The sequence below is a fragment of the Bombus pyrosoma genome, linkage group LG4 (assembly GCF_014825855.1).
Source record: "Bombus pyrosoma isolate SC7728 linkage group LG4, ASM1482585v1, whole genome shotgun sequence".
NCBI lineage: Eukaryota > Metazoa > Arthropoda > Insecta > Hymenoptera > Apidae > Bombus > Bombus pyrosoma.
In genome coordinates, this window is record NC_057773.1 from 13,684,029 (window position 1) to 13,703,148 (window position 19,120).

Here is a 19,120-nt window from a genome sequence, read left to right on the forward strand (position 1 = left end):
CATAATCTTAATACTACTTCCAGCGTTTTGAATGTATTGCATGAATGAAATTTTATTAATACTAAAGTACAACTTGTTATATCACGTACACTATATATTATTCCTAAACCATTTATATATTTACTTGTTTGTGAACTTAATATCATTCACATTGATCCTCTTCGGTTGGTCATCCTCCCCATCTATCTGCCGCTTCCTGTACCTCTTTTTCATACATCATCGATATATTCGCAGACCTTAACAGTGAGATCTTTTGACATCTCTGATTTCTCTTCCTCTACTCTTCTCGCCTTTATCGTACCAACTGTATTATTCTTTTCTTGTTTCTCGTCGATGTTTTCTCTTCTATCGATCATTTATAAATAGATTAAACTTGACGTTGAAAACTCTTCCGTTAGTCCCTACTACAGGTTGACTATATTTACCGTTCTTTTATATACATGTATATTCTTCTTATGTATAAATACTTATCTCATCATATGCACATCTTTTTCCTCTTCAATTTATTGTTTATCAACGCATTGAGTATGAAGATATGATCCCTCGTTCCTGTTTTCGTTGGAAAAACCGCTTGATTCTCTCTCAAGATCCTGCTTCTCTCTATTCACTTTCTTAGCCTTGTATTTAGCACTGTTCTCAAGCGCTTATAACACACACATTATAAATATTGTTTATAAAACCACAAATATAAAATGTACAGCTGTAAATAAAAGAATGAATATGTTAGCACCATGGGAACTCCCAATATCAATATACAGAAGTATATATGACTTGACTTTATACAAAAAAAACGTAGCATGAGCAATATAATATATTTATATAATATTTAATTTATATATAATCTAGAATGTGCGATATGGAAAATTATAGAAATATCTTTTTACACGTGTGTGCATTTTATTATAATTAATTTAAAAATCATATATAAGATATAGCTATACGTAATTTGCATAATTATCTCTATGTTAGGTTTATGTTACGATATCATGCGATTACTGAATGTATTAAATTATATGTATATATATTGTGATGTGCATAGCTTGCCCTGAGGATACTTTAATAATAGTGTATACACATTTATTTTTGTCAAATAAACGTTCTAAAAGTGTATTAATTATTGTAATGTATGTATATACATTTAATTGTTATCATGGAAATATGCAGTGATTATTATGTTAATTGTTGCAATTATCAGGTACGAGTGTCTTGAGAGAGATATATAGGGATAATTTTTAAACCGTCTCCATGTGATTTGATAGGAATGCGTGAAGAGGTGTGGTTGTTGTAAGTATTTGTATTGGGCAGATGTAACTTTGAGAAAGTTTTATAGGTTTGTTGCGTGCAAGAGATTTTTTGTCCGTTCATTTTATTATTTATGTTACTTATACTTAAACATGCATTGCAAATTGATTTAGTACACGCGTCTTCATTCTTCGTAAACGAATAATTTTTCAAATTCTGTTGCGAGGAAGTAATATAGTTTTCTTGGGTACAAAATGTATTTTTTAATATTTGTAAGGCGTTTGCTGCTTGGGAAGTTAATGTACTATGGTTGCTGGAAGAAGGCGGGCAAATTGGTTGATCTAGCAAAGTTACAATTGTCTGACTTGAGCTACTCACAGATTCTGCAAAGTATAACGTAATATATAGTCAGTCTTAAGAAGGCAGATTAAAATAAGTAAAATAAAATTATGATAGCTTTACCTTTTATTGAACATGCTTTCATCATCGTAGCGTCCGTTACATAAGACCATTCATTAACAGATTCTAAACGATAATAAATATATAAATGCAAATAAAAGTATATTTTGTACGAAATATTGTAATATTTACCTTCAGGTCCAATCTCTTTGTCACCTTGTAAGAATACACAGATTGTACGACGAGATTCTCCGCATGAACCTATGGGGGGAAATTGTGGGGGAGGTTTGAGCTTTGTTTCTGAAGGGCAAGGTGGTTGGAGATTTTCATCTTTTTCAGTCATTTTAGTCACGATATAACAGGGTTTATACGCTAGCAATATATCTTGTGTACGAAGTATCTTAATTTCCTCTTTTGGAACACTTTCTACTTCTTGATCATTCAAACACCATTGGCACATCGATTGTCTTCTACAGACAGAACATAGAACTTCCTTCGATTTTTTTATTTTCTTGACTTCCGAAATTGCAGCTATACTTGTTTGCGTAGAAATTGTTTCCGTTTCTTTCTTTGTCATCGACTCAAGAATTTTCTTCTTTCTTGTAGCCAATATTTGATCTATCGACTTACCTGGAACGCATTGTCGAAATGTTATTAATCATGAGCAATGAGGTACACGCCCGAGTTAAATAAATGCTTTTAATATTTTGCATATTCTTATATCTTAAATTTAAACATATCGATGTTCAGATAATAGTGTGCCTATCTTATTTCAATATAAGATATCTTTTTACGACCTTATAGAGGGTGTTTCAAATTTTAACGATCAAACTTCACCAGTATGTTCCATGAGTAGAAATATTAGGGGATCTACCTACGTTGGTATTAGGACATAGGAAAATAGGACTATCTATTTTCTTAATTACGCTCTCAAAAATATTAATTCAATTCAAAAATATTTCATAAAAATTTGTAATCTAATAATAAAACGTTTCAAGTTTGATACTAACGCTGCGCTTGCTTCTGCAGTTCCATAAGTTTTACGATAATAATCATTGTTCGCTGAAGAATTCCCTTCAAGATGATTTTAACAGCATGAATGGCATTTTCAGATACAACGTTGCAAGTCATTTCCAACAAATTGTCCATCAAAGGTATGACGATAATCGATGCTTCTAGGGGGTCTACTACCATATCGAGTTTCAATTTTCTCAACACGTCTTCCTCTTTCTCATCGTCTAACTTGTACGTAGCTATGGTTTGTATAATTTGTTCTTTCATGGGATATCTAATCCTTCCGGCACACTTATCAACGATTTCATCTATTATATCGTCTATTACGATCCTAACGTCGATTCCTTTGGAAATACAATCGTCTAAGTAACTTGAAATCATTTTCTTCGTTTCCCAATAATCCGTTAAAAGCATTGTGTTAGATTGTTTCGGTTCGCAACTCAAACCTGTCTGTACTTGACTATCTATAACGAAGATTTTCGTTCGATTGTTATATTTGATATAAGTTTGCGTCGCTTTATCAGACGTCTCGGCTTGTGCTTGACTCGTCGGATCGTCTATCCAAAATGCACGCGCTAGTAGAAAATTCAAAATCTCAGTAATTTCCACTTCTGTTTCCTCTTCGGCGCTAACTTTGGACTCGAACACTTCGCGTTCTTCATCTGTGACGTCCATGGACAGTTGTTCCATCACAACCTCATGCGGTGTTTCGGGATGGAAGCTAAGAATAGTTGCTGCCACATAGCTTCTCTTTAATTCAGGCATGGGACCTTCCTTCATTGACGCTACATACACAAAATGTCGCTTAACAGTTAGAATTGGAAAAATGTTCATCTCTTTGATTAATGCGTACATGAAGATATTTCCGCCCGTGATGAATAGTATCAGAATTATTCCAATTACTTTGCGCGAATAGTAGATTAAATATACAGGGTGTCCTATTTTACTCGACTCACACAAATATCTGCTAGACCATACGTCATTCGAAAAAGCGTATCGAATGAAACTTGTTCTATTTCAAGAGAGATATCTTATGACGACTACCGCATTTGCCTAAGTGCAGCGTTTTGGGGAGGAGCACAAGATGCGTCCCTTGAAACAAAGTAAGTTTTATTTGAAACACTCTCTCGAATAATGTATAGTTTGGGAAATAGTTGCGTGGGTCGATTAAATTTAAACATCCTGTACATTGTTAAGCTTCAATGGAACAATAACACGATTCTAATTTATTTTTTTTTATCCGAATATATAAGAAAAATTATGTAATTGCAACCAAAAGCCTATATCTAGGTTTTGTATTAAAATTAAACAGCACCTTAATACCTTCTTGCTATTGATGAACGCGCGAGAAGAAGAATTTAGTAATCGTATTTTGTAAATATGATCTAACTCGTTTAGATAAATAATTTCATTTGCTTCGAATACCTTGCGGTATCTGATAAGATTAATCACGATAATAATGACGTAATTTTTCAAATAGCGAGAAGAAATTACTCAAAGATACAAATTTTTCTGTAAAATTAAAATAAAGATCGTCTTCGTCTTTTTAAATTAAATACTGAAATTTTTTGTTTTTACGGTATTCAAGGTATCAAAAAAGTGTGAAACGAATAACAATAGAGAGCAGCGAGACATACTCATAATATTCTTAAAGTATTTTAAAGGCGGACATGGTGTGCTCATGTATATCGTTTGCGAGGCTTCGTCCCGATATTCGATAGAAATATGCACAACTGGTATTCCTTGCAGATACGTTTGGCTTTCTGCATCCTCTTTCAACCTCTGTTCAATTTGGACCTTTCGTTCTTCTGGTTCTTCTGGTTGTTCTACTTCTTCTGATTCTTCTGGTTCTCCCGGCTCTTCGTCTTTCGTTTTTTTAGAATCTACAAATTGTTTGTGAGTAAACGATCGTCTATATACAATATTATCAGGATCAAGGACTAAGTGTTTGTCCGGTGTTGACGACACGGTCGCTGTATCCAAAATTTCCCTTAACGTCGCATCGTCTTCTGGGGTTACCGTGATAAGAGTTTGAACCCAAGCATCATCTTCCGAAGTCATCTAATATATGAAAATACGAAAAGATATCGATCATTTAGTTGATAAAATTTCAAGAAAAAAGTAGAAGTTTTTACGTACTTAATCTCGCGAATGTTTGGGAATTTCTATGGCTCGATTTTTCTATCGCGTTAACAAAAAAGACAAATCTTTTATGGACATTAACAATGACTCTTTCATATTCTTCTCAAAAGTACGATTAAGTCGAAAATAGTCAGAATAGAATATTCTACGTTAATTTTATTGACAATTTAGACACTTAGTTAAGAAATTAATTATGAAAATTATGTGAAATCAAATTTACTAGTTTAGTTTAATAGTTGATATTTCTGAAAGTGTTACATGTGTGCAGTACTTACTCTGATAAGAAATTAAATTACTATTATCTCCAATGTAATTTGGCGTCAACGAACAAATACACTTATTAGTCCGAGATGTCATCTCAGTATTCCGATAAAAACTATCCGAGGGTTAAATAAGTTATTTGAAAATTTTGTTATTGGAATTTTGCATATTAAAAGGTTATACGGATCCTGTGATATGTCAAAAAAACAATGATATTCAACCTGAGATAGTATACAATATGTATAAGATACATACACAGTGATAATAGAAAACCTAATTTGAAAGAAAAAGGAATTCATTTTGCTGAAAATGACAACGTGAGTTCGCGCTCGCCATCCATATGCAGATGCGCTAGTTACAATAAATAGTAACTAGAACACAGTTCTAGATACAATCGATAGATTTAATCGATAGGTTTAAGATGTTCTTTTGTGTTTATCCCTAGTCCATGTAAGAAAGTGCAATAAAGGTTTTTCGGCTCAGAACGGTGTGATAGATTTATTCAAAGAATAAAATAATAGCTATTGTGATCCTACCTCTGAATACAGAAATAACAACACAACAATTTTTTATGCAAGGAAATGAATGAAAACATTTCTTTATCCAAAGCTTAATTTTCTAAATGATTGTTTATGACAATTAGCCGGATGCTAGACGCAATATTACGGACGCGAGTACCGATTATAGAGCAACTATAACTAGGATGTACTAGCAAGGAATATCACTCAACTGCTTCTGATGAAACTATAGTTTAGTAATCTAGAGAAGATATTCGTTTAGGGCTTAGAAAATGAAAACAACCCTATGCGTTATCTTTATGACGTAATTTCAATTTTATTTACTCTATCAAGTGAAAAGATAGGTAACCGCATGTCTCAGTCAACGCTTCTATTCTGATTCCTAATGGAACGAAAACCCGTAAATAACGAGGGATATCAACAAACTATCGTGCAAATGATTTTATTGCTGGTTTGTCGCATTCTATTTGCTCGAAATAAAAAAATTAAATCTCTATTAACACCATATATAGATGAGATAGGTCTTTAATCTTACCGGACGACGATAGCTCAGTGGTTAGCAACATAGGTTGCAAACGTGCGAGACCTGAGTTCGAATCCCGTCACCCGTAGTTCCGGTATTTTTCTTCCACGATATTTAAATAGGAAGAAAATACGACAGTACCTCAGCAGCGACATCTATCACGACTGTCTGAGACTGTGCCCAGATCCTTCTAATTTCCTGTACCAATTCCACAATGGTAACAGTTTTATGGAATTTTCTGTTCCAATGTAGTTCCACAAGTGAGAGAAGCTTACATACATCGGCTAATTCTCTTCACTTGTCTGTGTCATATCAATGCGTGACCATAATATGCGAATGAATTTTAATTCTACATTCCTATAACTAGGTATAATTCTAAATTTTTTGTCGGCCCGGTGGACATCGACGTTGCGGTTCAGGCTCGGCGAGCCCTGCTTGACAGATGGCGCGTCCACGTTAAAAAAAAAAAGGTCTTTGATCTTGGTAAAAATAACTCGTTCATGTCTAGAACAAGTTATATAATAAGTTTAATTATAAAAATAATTCTGATTTTAAGAGGCAGGAACTTGTTCGAGATAAATATACATAAATTGAAAGATGAAAAATTTGTATTTGTTATATCTTTTTTTCCAATACAATTATAATTACGTGATCACCATTGCATTATACGTTGCATTTAATGACTTTAAATGTTCTTAATGCTTAATGGTAATAAATTGTTAATTTCCAACTTATAGATACTGTGGTGCTATTTCAACGATAAATGTTCGTATCTCAAATGGTTGTAAAAGTACATTTATCACACCTTCTTTAATTTCAACAGGATGAGAAAAGTGTTCTTCCGTTTGGAGAACATCGTTTGTTTCGGATTCCCATTTTAAACGATTCATATCATCCATCCATTGATTACCACCTAATGTAGTCTCCTTGATAGATACAATCGTAAAAGTTGTAAATAGATCCTGTTGTAACAGACCGATAATGGATATGAATAAATTGACCACACTGGCAATATGAGTATACTAATATATAAGTGACACTACATCGTGTCCGATCACATAATATGCAGAGTGTATAAAAAGTAAGCATAAAGGACCGGTGAAAATTTGTAAATACCTGGATATTAACTTCCACAGGCTTCGATAATCTGGCAGTTTCACCTAATTCGAAAATGTGTTCCAACCTCAGTAATACAGAGTCGTTTTTCCATGGCTCCAAAGTTAAGATCTGAACATTTTGTGGTAATGATTTAGCAAGACCTGTACCCTAGAAACAAAAGATATTTTAATATTGTTAATGACTTTTGATGTATCCTATATAATTTTTAACTCTGCATTCATCGCATACTGATATAGAATGATACTTACTTGGGAGTTAGGTACATGCGATGTGGGTGCTGAAGAATTTTTTTCGATAGATTGAATAAAGGTCCACGGACGAAGCAATAATTGACGCGCCAGAGTTTTCTCTTTCATTGCAAGTTCGTCTAGATTTTGTATGCTACCTCCGATAATGTAATGGGAACCTCTGACTACCAAACCTTCACCAAATGCAAATTCATTGAGAGCTTCGCCTACACCGAATGCGTCGTCTCTTAAAAGTCTTCTATGAATCTATGACATATCCACATACAAATACATAAATGTTTATTAGTTTAGATATTAGTTTATATAACACGTATATGTCTACGTTTTCAACGTACTACGTATCAATACGACGCTTGAATTTTGTATTTGCATAGAATATCGCTATAATATTCTACGGACAATAATTTATTAGCATTTTCTTGTTTTAAAATATGAAGTAATTAATATTACCATCATTTCGATTTCTCCATCCCTCATACTAGTTCCACCTTCTGCTCGATCTGTTAGTAAGCTAAGTTTCAGAAGCTTCTCATTGTCCTTCAAGGAAATTTTCGAGGTAACGGGATAATAGTTGCCAGATACTGGCTCTTCTAGTTCCAGATTCCACGTTGGCCGGTAATTTCTCTTCCGTTTCAACATTTCGCGACCATTACTGTCGGTATAAAATTCTCCGGAAGAATTTAAGTTACTGTAATATCTCGTTACTACCTCTTTGCCGATCTTATCCCTAAAATCGTATTCCATTGTTATTAACTATTTTTGAAATTAAAAAAGCTTATGCTAGATAATGTTTTCCCGGTCTAACAAACCGATATGCCGAATATTTTTCAGTATCTCTTCGCACATTCACGATTTACTTACTTAACAGGTATTGGTCCAACGAGCCAGTTAAATTCAACGTATTCCATTCCACTATAAACTCGGATTACCTGACATATCCAATCAGTGACACACTGATGAATTTCTTCCACTAATGGACCTATAACGAAAACGAATCTGATTTGTCAAACAAATTTCAGTCTTCCAACGCATTTGTTGTCAAATCATTACCTGTGTGTACTTCGTAAGAAGCAGATTTCTTGAAATTTCTAGCGGATGCGTTCTTTGGCCTGAATATGTATGCGCCCGAAGATCTATTTTTAAATTCCTCGTTATTTCCCTCCATTGCATCGTAATAATGAAACGATTGAGTCAGTTTCATATCTTTTTGTTTTTTCCACTTTACCACAACATGACCGTACTTATCGACGGATACGTTATAAAACTAAAAAGAAGTATTTATCATCTTATAATCATTTCTATTAGAATGAATCAAATGGTTTCAAATGCAACGTGCTCTTTTGATTAATCAACGAATGGAATTCCCTTGAAAATTGTTAATGCAACTTCGATATACATCGAGAGACAGGAACATTCATATAGTGCTATTACTTAGTGAATGAGCTATAATTAGCGTTACAGGGACTTCCCTTTTCGACAGATAACTGTCTGCAATTTACCGAGCGTGGATAATATAGGCTTCGAACGGAATCTGTACAATTACATATATTTGAATATATTTGACAATATAGAAAATATGTTCTGTTTTATTTCTATAATAAACCAACTCTATAAATTCTTTCGTCTCCCATTGTACCAGAATACCGGTGATAATGAAACGATTGAAAAATGTGAAGATGAATTTTGAGCCTTTGATGCACTAATACGTCGTTCGTTGCAAATGAGTCAAATATCAGTCTCGTAAATTCTCATAAATTACTACCTCGTTACCAATAGAGTTTGCTGTGGCCACTTGTGGACTTATATTTTCTGAACTTCTTTTGACCGTGTAGGTCTTATAGCCCAAAGGTGGTAACGATGCAAGGAATACGAGCTCGTGCGTTGAAGTACTTTTCCTTCCCGGTATTTCACGTACAGAATTAGGGATAGGAACTATTTGCGAAGTAAGTTCCTTTCCATCTTGAAAGAAAATGAAATATTATATAATATTTAATTTCGAATTTTCATTGCAACAATTTAAAATCATAAATATTACGTTTAACATTTTGTTAACTACAGGTAATCCAATTTTAGTGTTCCTTATTTGTCAAAAATTAACGAATACGTATATATCGAATCTTTTAATCTCCTGTAGCCGAAATATTACTGGTTTACGAGAAGCTAAATGTATGACTGTACTAAAATAACGATATAATAATAATATCATGCGATAATATCGTTGCAAGCAAATAAAATAGTATATTACAGATGTAGTATGAAAGTTAATTTGTAACTCTCTTTGTGAAAAAATGTTTGATACGTAATACCGATACCCCGTAGCAATTATATAACTTAGCAATTCCTTGAGACGCTGCACGTGAAATCAATGACATGCAGCCAATAATTTGACTGCTTCGCGATTATCAAAGAACGAAGATAATCATCAGAAGATTTGGAAAAATTCGTATTTGAAAAAAATTGTTTGAAGATAATAATATCGCCGTATTTACAACTCTTAGACAGATATCAATCGATCGATAGTAATCATTTGGAATATGTTGTACTCAATCGACCGGCAATATTAAATTCATAATAATCAATTAATCAGTAGTAACGAATTAGCAATTAACAAGTTTTCAATTTCGATTCCTAATCTCTGCTCTTGAGATAGCCAAAGCAATACAATGAAGAAGTTCCTAATACAAAAGGGTTTATGAGAAAGTTTTAGATAATTCTTCATCGTTATTACGTAGTAATAGTTCTATATTTGTAAACTCTGTGAGTCAGAAAATGGACAGAACTTTCCGGCGAACCTGATATTGTAAAATGCGTACCTGTAAGATCGATGACGTTGTATTTGCCATTCTGAACGGGAACGCGGATCGGTGATACCACTTTCTGGCTCAAGGGATTGTAAATTGCTAGGACGAAGTCTTTGTTTTCTGTGTACAAGCACGTACTAATATTCAATTGCATGCACGTGTGCATTTGTTCTGGTGCAAAATTTGAATTTCCGGTTGATCTCCATTTTCTGTGGAATGAACGATGATAGAAAAAAGATATTTAATTATTTTATTTAATTATACATTTCTCTGAATGAATTCAATCCGGGCTATACATACAGATGTGTGATTATCGACCCGTATTATCAAGAAAACCCGAGAAACGATGGATATCGTATTCACGTAAGATAATAACCCAAAAAAAAACAATGAAAAACGTGAAAATCGTTAAGAGACGCATTACCTTATGGCGTCAGCAGCAATGTTCGTTCCTTGTTGCATACCATCGTACAATATACGTGCATAATCGTAGGCAACTAGTTGTTTTTCGGTTCCAGTAACAGCATCATGATGTTGCATTACACCCATAGCTTCTCTAAAATGTTCCAATTGCTTCTCGTAACCCTCCAACCTTGTCAATACAGATAACTGTTTGGATATCTAGAATCGAAATATAATTTTCACAGGCTTTTAGATTCCATTTCTTCCTAAACGAAGTCTCCAAACACAACTTCGTTATTCTCGATTTTTCGTTTTGCCACGAGTCATAGAATATGCTTGAGTGTACTTGTACCACGAATTTAGGCTCACAGCGAACGTAAAATGTCGTGGCTTCGCAAAATCGTTCTACATACTCGTATAACAATTTTTACCTGCAACAGATTGTTTCCCATTCTTTCGAAGAATTTGATCGCCGGTCTGGAGGAGAAGTAGCCGGTCCAATATGAATGCGGATCACTCGCGTAAGGGAAGAAGTCATCGCTTTTCGTCGACCACTGAAGTTTTGCATCGTTTACTGCTTTCAAATAACACGATGGCGTCGAATAAAATATATTCACTTCGGATCCTTTTTCTTCCTTTACGTATCTATGAAATACGAAACGGCAAAAGTAGTGGAATATCGCTATTGCAAATATTGAAAGTATCAAAATTATTTGGTTGTCGTAACTGTCGCTACAAATCGTTACTTAACTCTGGTCTCGATAATTTTATCCGCATTTGTAAAGAAAAATAATAAGACGACTAAAATATCTTGTTTAAACGTATCGTAAATCGTAATTTCTATTACATGTATCAGGATGTTCTATAAATATTACGCAATTTCGAAGTTTAATTTTTTGAGGTACATAAATGAGAAAGATGCTAATGTACCACACAATGTTCAAATTACTTTGAAATATTAGGAAATACCGTTTTTGTTACACGTTTAATTTCAACAAATTGATTTCGTTAAATTTTTGTTACAATTATTTCATCAAATTTCTAAATTATTTCATCAAATTTCTCTAATCAATTGTTCAAAACGATGCACATAACTCGTGAGTATGTACATGAAATATGTACGTAAAAAAAGTTCGCATAAACTTATGTTGAAAAATTTGCATCAGTTGTTTCGGCAATTATAGCAAATGTTCGAAATTTCTTCCTTCTGCAGGGATACAGTCAAATTCTTTCGAATATTCCAGCTATTGTAGAAATACGTAGCAGTAAATAAATTTGTGTCTGTCTGCGATTCTGTACGAGTCTTATGAACAACTCTCCCGGAAATCTTTCAACTCTTATAATTATTCGACGTAGTATTCTCCGACATAAGTTTATATTATCTTCTTTTACCTATTTCACCTCATTAATACGTAGTATGTATTTTCTCCCGACCTATTTGGACACCCTGTATATAAATATATTATAACAGAATATTTTCAAAGCAAGCGTCGAACGTTATCGATTGTATTTTACCTGATCAACCTATCCAAATTAGTGAACCACATTTCAGCGTGTTGATAATTAAAATCTTCGCCCATCGTAAAGATAACGTTATTAGTGTTGTAGGAAGTTGCTTGGCGATGCGCGTAACGCACTAATTGTTCAACCTGTTAATATCGCAATGTACTTTACTTACCAACATAATACATTAAAAATGATTAGGATTATAAGACCTTTCCTATCCTTTTCCTTCTATACTCTTTGTGTACGCGAAACGAAAATGATAGTTTAAAGCTACCTTATTAGTTTGTCCATATTAGCGAAGTACATCTCCGCTTGCTGATAAGTGAAATCTCCGCCCATTGTTAATACGACGTTATTTGTACGATATACTTCAGCTTGGCGAGCCACGTATTGCAAAAATATATCGATCTGTTTTACAAGAGACACTGATATCAGTTAAAAACGAGTCAAAGCTCTTCGTTCGAAATATGATCGAAACGTAACGATCGAGCTTAGATCGAACGATAACACGCTATTAAAATATGCCTTAAGGACATTGACGGAACAAGCAATTCGCTAAAATTACAACTTTAGCATTGCTGTTAGCAACAAGAAACGTATGTATGTTAAAAGTCTATAGTCTATTTTGACAGAGTTAGTAGGAAGGAAGGAAGTACAAGGTCGATGTACGTACGTGTTTTCTGGATTTTCGAATCATTTCTTGTAAATTGTTCTTTTAAATGGAAAAAAATAATCTTCTTAAATCGTTCATCGTTGATTATTTGTATTTCTAAACTGGCAAAGTAATTTTTACAGTGCACATGTATATACCAACGTTATAAACGTTATAAAAATTTGTACAACTTCCTATATGGTATTTTTAAGCTACTTGATGCGACAGCAATCTCAAATACACTTTTTATAAGCAGAAATCCTCTTTCATTCGCACATATTTCTGAGTAACGCGAAGGAGATATTTGATGTGGCCTATAATCAGGGGCCATAAGAAATGACAATAAATACGTGTATCGTAGGCTTATCGATAATTAGTAAATAAATAATAGAGGCTTTTGCAAGCAAGCTGCGTTATTTTATAGCAACGAAGGTAATTTTCTTAGAAACTATAAAAACTATAGAATGGAAGCTATAGAATAAAAAAAAACCTAACCCCAACTTAACCCAATTCCTTGCACACACCAAACACCACGATATTAATAGGAAGCATGCGAATAACAAACTTAACGAAACGCATAAATGGATTAATTTTTACTTTGAACTCGACTTTAAGCATTAGTTTACAAAGAATGATTCGAAAATGAATTATAAATCCTGGATTCCCAATCTTCGGGTCGCGACTTCCAAAGAGGTTTCCCGGTAGGAAGATTTTCTGCATTTGTCAATTACAATATGGTTGGTCAAGTTGTTAAATATATTTTTAACGCATTCTTTAACCTACTAAAAATGCTTTTCTGCGTTAATCTGAGTGGATGAGGTTACAGGTTATTTAAATGGCTAAAAGAGGAAGTCGCGACTCGGGAAAGGTTGGAAAACACTGCTACAAATGACACGTACCCTCTCTTTGACGTTGTAATCCGGACTATCAGGATCATCGTTTATTGGTTCGTCGTTGCACAAAATATCGTAACAAAAACCAGGTGGTGGAGAATACGTGTTGTACAACGCAACCGTGAACAAGTTTGCACGAGCTCCTGTAACAAAGCGTACGCGTTGAATTTATGTCTTCGAGTGACTATCACACGTGTTATCGCTAAAAGTATGTTTCCTAAATTTTAAATTGATGTTCCAGTCATTACCTAGATTTGGACTTCCTTTCCAAATGAATTCCATCGTCTTGTCCTTGAGTCGTTTGTTCTTGTCTTGATAATCGAGACGACCGAAGAACATCCCATCGAATCCCAATTGGGCGAATAAAGATGCTTGTTCTCTGGAATGGCCGAAAGGATCTATCTGCCATCCTATACGTGGCGTGGCACATCTTCCAAAGGTATCGTTAAGACGTCTAGACAGGTTAGAAAAATTGGAGAACTTAAAAACGATGACAATCGAACCGAACAACGTAAAAAAAGGCGCACTTGCCGGAAAGGCACTTCGCCTTGTCGCTAATTTCGTGGGACTTGTTTAATCGTTTCGTTTGTGAGTATAAACTACGAGAAGAGGAATAAAAATTAACGTTTGGACCCTGAGTCAAGTTACCTGAAACCCCAAGTATATTGGTCAACAAGGGAGTGATAGTGAGTGACTGCCTCGTCGTTCATGCTCCATCCACCACCGATAATCTCTAATCTGCCTTGATTGATTAAACTTCGCACATTTTCTTTCACCTTGTCGTTTTGACGCAACCACCATTTCCACAAGAAAGAAGTCTCCACATAAATAAACCTGATAAAATAAGTACATACGAGATTTTATCAATAATTGACGAATAATTTATGCAGTAATTGATTATAGTTTAACAAATTAAACTAAATTAGTAAAACTGTGGTAATTACTTTCTATCAGGATTAGCCAGCAACGCTTGAATAACACTGTCTAGAATATACTGTACTCCTGCTTTCTGAGTTCTTGAGTTACCTTTGTTTAAGAAAAATAAACAAAAAGATAACATTCGATGGCTCGTTTAATAAATACCCTATAACGATAATTAATCGTAACGCGATGGTGCGCTGATCTTTTTCAAAGTACTTACTTCCAAAGTAATAATCGTCGACTGTTTTCAACCAACCAACGTCGTCATGAGTATGAGCAACCAAATGAATATTTAATTTCTTTGGATCTACCACAGGACACGCCTGTAACGAACAAGAATCTGAATTATGTTATACCGTTGCATCCTATTCTCTAAACAATATCACAATATAATAATAATAATTTTATGCAACTATAGAAAGTTTGCTACTGCCTCAACTTTCCATCTAGAAATATGTCACGATAAAATACATTCTGAAGTATTAAATCCTTAATAAAAATCTTTAATAAAATACAAGGAATTAAAGATTAAATATAACGTGTTAGTTCCACGTTATTCTTTGTGTTTTATCAGTAAATTTTTCAAAAAACAGCTCAAATTTTACAATGTTTATAATTTTCTAATTGATGCGTTACAACATGTTGGATTATTCTTATCGATGTAGACAACTGTACTTTATATTATATTTTTGTATCATTATTTTAAATTATGTCATATAATAGGATTTATCCCAAAGAAAATATTATACAAAGTTTTAGACGAGCACCAAATAGCGGTAATCAAACAATTTGATCCAATAGAGATAAGTCGAAGAACGAACTGATCCATAACATGAACGACGTGTTATCACATATAAGAACGACTTTCTAAGCAAGTTATCGGAAGAGATTTCTCAGATAAAAATGACTGAATTTGTTTGGGTGCCACTATATACATAATAGCACTGAATAGGGAAAGTTACACGGTATTATCTAAATAAGTGTGACTTATAATATCGCAGTTTGCTGTTGATCGATCACTGATTAACTTCAGTTCATAGAACATTCCTGTCAACAGAAAAAAAGAAACTTATCGAACGTCCTATATATATTTTTTCTGGCAATATGTTTAATAAATAGCTTCCAAAGTGTTTGCATAATTCGATAATAAACTACTTGCGTATATCGTATTAGATAAAGAATATTTTATTTCGGTGATTTCAATTGGAACATTAAACTTCGATAAGACTACTATCATCGATCAATGGAAATATTCAATTTAGATACAACATTTTGCAAAATCATTTTTAACCAATTAATCAAAACCGATCGAATTTTTTCGAATAGGTGGTATAAAAAAAATATTCAGAAAATTCTCTTTCTCCATTCATAAAACTAAAACTAACAATAATCTGATATTTTGTTTTTACATAATTAAATTACTGAACAAAGCATGTAACATATTAAACGATATAGCATCCGTCTACAGAGTTTCAGTTTTCAGCTAAATATTAATACAATATCCTGCCGTACATATAAATAACCTGTATATTATCATAATATCTATGGATTTCGGATTTATTTCTACCGAGAATATCGGACACTTCTTTGCAATATATTTCTTCTTCATCGGTTTTTAATATCGATCCTGTTCCGATTTTTACGATTCTAAATCGTTTCACATTTTCAGATTTTCGTTTCGATACGTGTACGTAATTGTAAGACGAAACGGAGTGTACGATGTCTTGCGTACCTTACATTACACATATACCTAACTTTACCTATAATTCAAATGGGTTACTATATAAAATGGGATACCGAACAAAAAGTTGAAAGATGCCAAGAAGAGATAGAGATCAATTTTGTTTTTTTTTTTTTTAACGAAATATCCAACTTTTTACGCTTGATCTTGATGCAATAGCGAATTCCGAGTATATTCAGAAGTACGAAAGTGCGTTTATCCCGAAATTGACCGTTTTTGAGATAATTGATTTTGTTCATCCTATTACCTTCCTCATGAAACGCGTTGAAAAATGTACGTAGTACACTCTTCTAATACTTCGAACGTAAATAAAAAGGCACAACAACGTTATTCCATTCCTGCTATTCGTTTCTAAGAAGATTCTTTTATTAAAACTTCACACCGTTCGATTCTTATGCGAAGGAATACACTGTACCTGTTAAACTGCTCGAGGGGCAGTTTGTTATTTATTCTTACGCTGGGAATAATAGTTATTTTTTAAGCTGAGCGTAAACACAAAATACGAGATAGTAACAGTGACAGTTCGTTGCGATCGGTTTTTCGAAACGTAACGACCGCTTTAAATTAAAAGCTGTAAAATTTCATAGACGTTACGTTCTCATAGGAAAATTTATAATCATTTCTTCAAATACGATAATAACTTGCGTGTAACATAATCTAACAGGATTCTGAAATATTCTTGTATGACACATGCAGAATTATTTTATCGCGGTTATGTACGTTCCTGAAACTCGAACGGATCCGCTTTCTCCGGTTAATTGGTATTTCTATGTGGTAATATACAGTAGACATGATGTTATACGCGTAGTTAATCATAATATTGCAGGAAGACCGTGTAACAAGTGCACACATACGAGCATGAGGTATTTGTACGTTTCCCTAGATTCGACCGATGCTTTTAATATATGTTCGAGATAGTGTAAGATAAAATTTCTCTCAACGTTCGAAAAGGAAGACTGAGAAACCGAATAGGCCATTGTTCTATCGGCTCGAAGAGAACTTGAAATAAAGAATTCGTTTCGTGTGTACCTCGTAACCGCAGGTTTCGGTAACTGTTCTCGGAATCCTAGCTGCATCGCCGTGGACGGACAATAACAAAAGCGAGATCAGTGGTAGCAAAAATTCGGACCACGACATGATCGACATGTCGCTGGATGCTTGCAGTCACAACTAATGAAATAATCGTCCACTCTTCTTCTATTTATATCGTTTCTCTACGCTGCCGTTACTGCGATTGCGTCAAACATACGAGATACATAGTCTGCTACCGCCGATCGTTCGCCGGCTTCTACACACATATAAAACAACGAAAATATCCAACGAGTCTCAACTTTTCCAGCTACTATCTGTGTTACGTTTACGTAGCAATAAATAAATGATGCAGGAGCGCAATACAGTTCTATATCAATGTAATATAAAATAAACTTTGTTCGCAGTCGGATTGATTCACGGAACGAAAGATTCGTTCTAGTGCTATTTCCATATGCTTTATTACGTTAAGAAAGTACAATGTAATCGTTTATTATAATAGAAATGTTGCAAGGAAACTTGCTACTAGTGTTTAACAAGTATTGAAAGAAGAAATCTCTTTTACCATTCAAGCGTACAAATACCGTAAGTATTTGTTTGATTCGTACAATAAGTTGCTTGTCTGGTGCATGAGTGTACCACGTGTGGTGCTACGAGTGCATAAATATCGAAGTACCCGTAATTTTAGATTGAAAAGAACATTTCCAAGTTGTGGTTTCTAGAATTTTCTTTTCGGTTACCCATAAATTGTTTTCCTGTAATCGTGTAGCCTCTTAAATGATACTTTCCATTATACCCGTAAATATAACGCGGCATATTTACTATCCGTTGTTGGATATTTTAATTCTACGTTGTCTTATACCCATAAATGAATGGTATATAGATACTGTGAAAAAAGTGAAGCACAAATAATCTATCATATAAAACTCGTGGATGCTTCAAGTGTTTACTAGCTAAAGAACGATATTTTCATGCTCGATTAAGATCGATATTTTGATATCTGTTTCGTGTCTTCGTTTGAAAATTATAGATTCGCATCGCGCATATCGTATCATATCGCGTTTCGTTATCTAACAATATCTAATGTAATAACCAACCAAATGTAACAAACCAACAGGACTAATTCACGAGGATAAAGATAAACATAAATATAATATATATAATATATATATATATAATACATAATATGTAATATATAATATATAATAAAGTGTTCTGCAGTACAATATATTATTTCAAGTCTTAACATTGGTACTACGGATTTTTCAACTCCTTAGTAGCTTACTCCTTTTTGCAAAATTAATTAAAACTTGAGAACTTTGCTTCGTTCATTGCTATTAGCGTACAATTATGTAAATGTACTAGAAACTTACTGTATGTAGATCAGCGAGATAAAAGGGGGACAGAAATTGTAAAATTACCACAGTAAGCAGCAACAACACGATCTAGAAAAGGGTAGTGGAAATGGTACTATATACGTACGTATTTATTACTACGTATATGAATTTACGCTTCAAATTTAGTCAATTTTGATGTTCTGTTTCTTCATCTTGTTATATTTTTCGGTATCTTATGATTTTTATAAAATTTGCCGCGTTAAGAATAAACAATTTTATACGTGTATAGAAATAAATTTAAATGTATCGCTATACGTGTATCTTATCTTTCAGATACATGCATGCCGTCAATAATAAATGTTATAAATAGTA

The 19,120-nt window shown here is 33.7% G+C and overlaps 3 protein-coding genes across 6 annotated transcripts in view; 1 reads left to right on the forward strand and 2 right to left on the reverse strand.

The window, feature by feature from the left end:
- Positions 1 to 1,141: 1,141 nt before the first annotated feature.
- Positions 1,142 to 5,417, reverse strand: LOC122566872. 2 transcript variants are annotated; one of them, XM_043724735.1, is made up of 6 exons: positions 5,073 to 5,417; positions 4,293 to 4,716; positions 2,652 to 3,440; positions 1,834 to 2,271; positions 1,705 to 1,767; positions 1,142 to 1,625 (listed from the first exon to the last, which is right to left on the reverse strand). In XM_043724735.1, the coding sequence occupies exons 2-6, from the start codon at positions 4,714 to 4,716 to the stop codon at positions 1,192 to 1,194; spliced, it is 2,148 nt and encodes a 715-aa protein (XP_043580670.1). In that variant the 5' UTR covers positions 5,073 to 5,417; the 3' UTR covers positions 1,142 to 1,191. The 2 variants fall into 2 exon arrangements, with proteins under 2 accessions (XP_043580670.1, XP_043580671.1); XM_043724736.1 differs by having other exon boundaries at positions 5,314 to 5,393.
- LOC122566879 (alkylglycerol monooxygenase-like) overlaps positions 3,732 to 19,120 on the forward strand; it is a 39,299-nt gene continuing 23,910 nt past the window's right edge. Inside the window, exon 1 of one of the 2 annotated variants that reach the window (XM_043724754.1) lies at positions 3,732 to 3,758. The gene's annotated coding sequence lies outside the window, so the exon portion shown is untranslated. Of the gene's footprint in view, positions 3,759 to 4,431; positions 4,552 to 19,120 lie in introns of those variants that run through there. The other variant, XM_043724755.1, reaches the window with a different exon arrangement.
- On the reverse strand, positions 6,690 to 17,568 carry LOC122566868 (lysosomal alpha-mannosidase). 2 transcript variants are annotated; one of them, XM_043724725.1, is made up of 17 exons: positions 17,412 to 17,568; positions 14,862 to 14,964; positions 14,665 to 14,746; positions 14,369 to 14,554; positions 13,969 to 14,174; positions 13,727 to 13,863; positions 12,185 to 12,318; positions 11,101 to 11,314; positions 10,692 to 10,888; positions 10,280 to 10,476; positions 9,229 to 9,425; positions 8,517 to 8,730; positions 8,328 to 8,445; positions 7,917 to 8,193; positions 7,467 to 7,712; positions 7,216 to 7,365; positions 6,690 to 7,061 (listed from the first exon to the last, which is right to left on the reverse strand). In XM_043724725.1, the coding sequence occupies exons 1-17, from the start codon at positions 17,526 to 17,528 to the stop codon at positions 6,831 to 6,833; spliced, it is 3,006 nt and encodes a 1,001-aa protein (XP_043580660.1). In that variant the 5' UTR covers positions 17,529 to 17,568; the 3' UTR covers positions 6,690 to 6,830. The 2 variants fall into 2 exon arrangements, with proteins under 2 accessions (XP_043580660.1, XP_043580662.1); XM_043724727.1 differs by lacking the exon at positions 12,185 to 12,318 and adding an exon at positions 12,450 to 12,583.

Excerpts from the sequence above, each read along its gene's own strand:
- LOC122566872 (XM_043724735.1), bottom strand. The coding sequence starts at position 4,716 with ATGACTTCGGAAGATGATGCTTGGGTTCAAACTCTTATCACGGTAACC. Across the intron at positions 3,441-4,292 it reads ATACTTTAAGAATATTATGA|CGTCAATGAAGGAAGGTCCC; the intron begins GTATGTCTCGCT and ends TTGTGTATGTAG. Across the intron at positions 1,768-1,833 it reads CAAAGAGATTGGACCTGAAG|AATCTGTTAATGAATGGTCT; the intron begins GTAAATATTACA and ends ATTATCGTTTAG.
- LOC122566868 (XM_043724725.1), bottom strand. The coding sequence starts at position 17,528 with ATGTCGATCATGTCGTGGTCCGAATTTTTGCTACCACTGATCTCGCTT. Across the intron at positions 14,965-17,411 it reads CCGAAACCTGCGGTTACGAG|GCGTGTCCTGTGGTAGATCC; the intron begins GTACACACGAAA and ends TGTTCGTTACAG. Across the intron at positions 13,864-13,968 it reads GAAAGGAAGTCCAAATCTAG|GAGCTCGTGCAAACTTGTTC; the intron begins GTAATGACTGGA and ends GCTTTGTTACAG.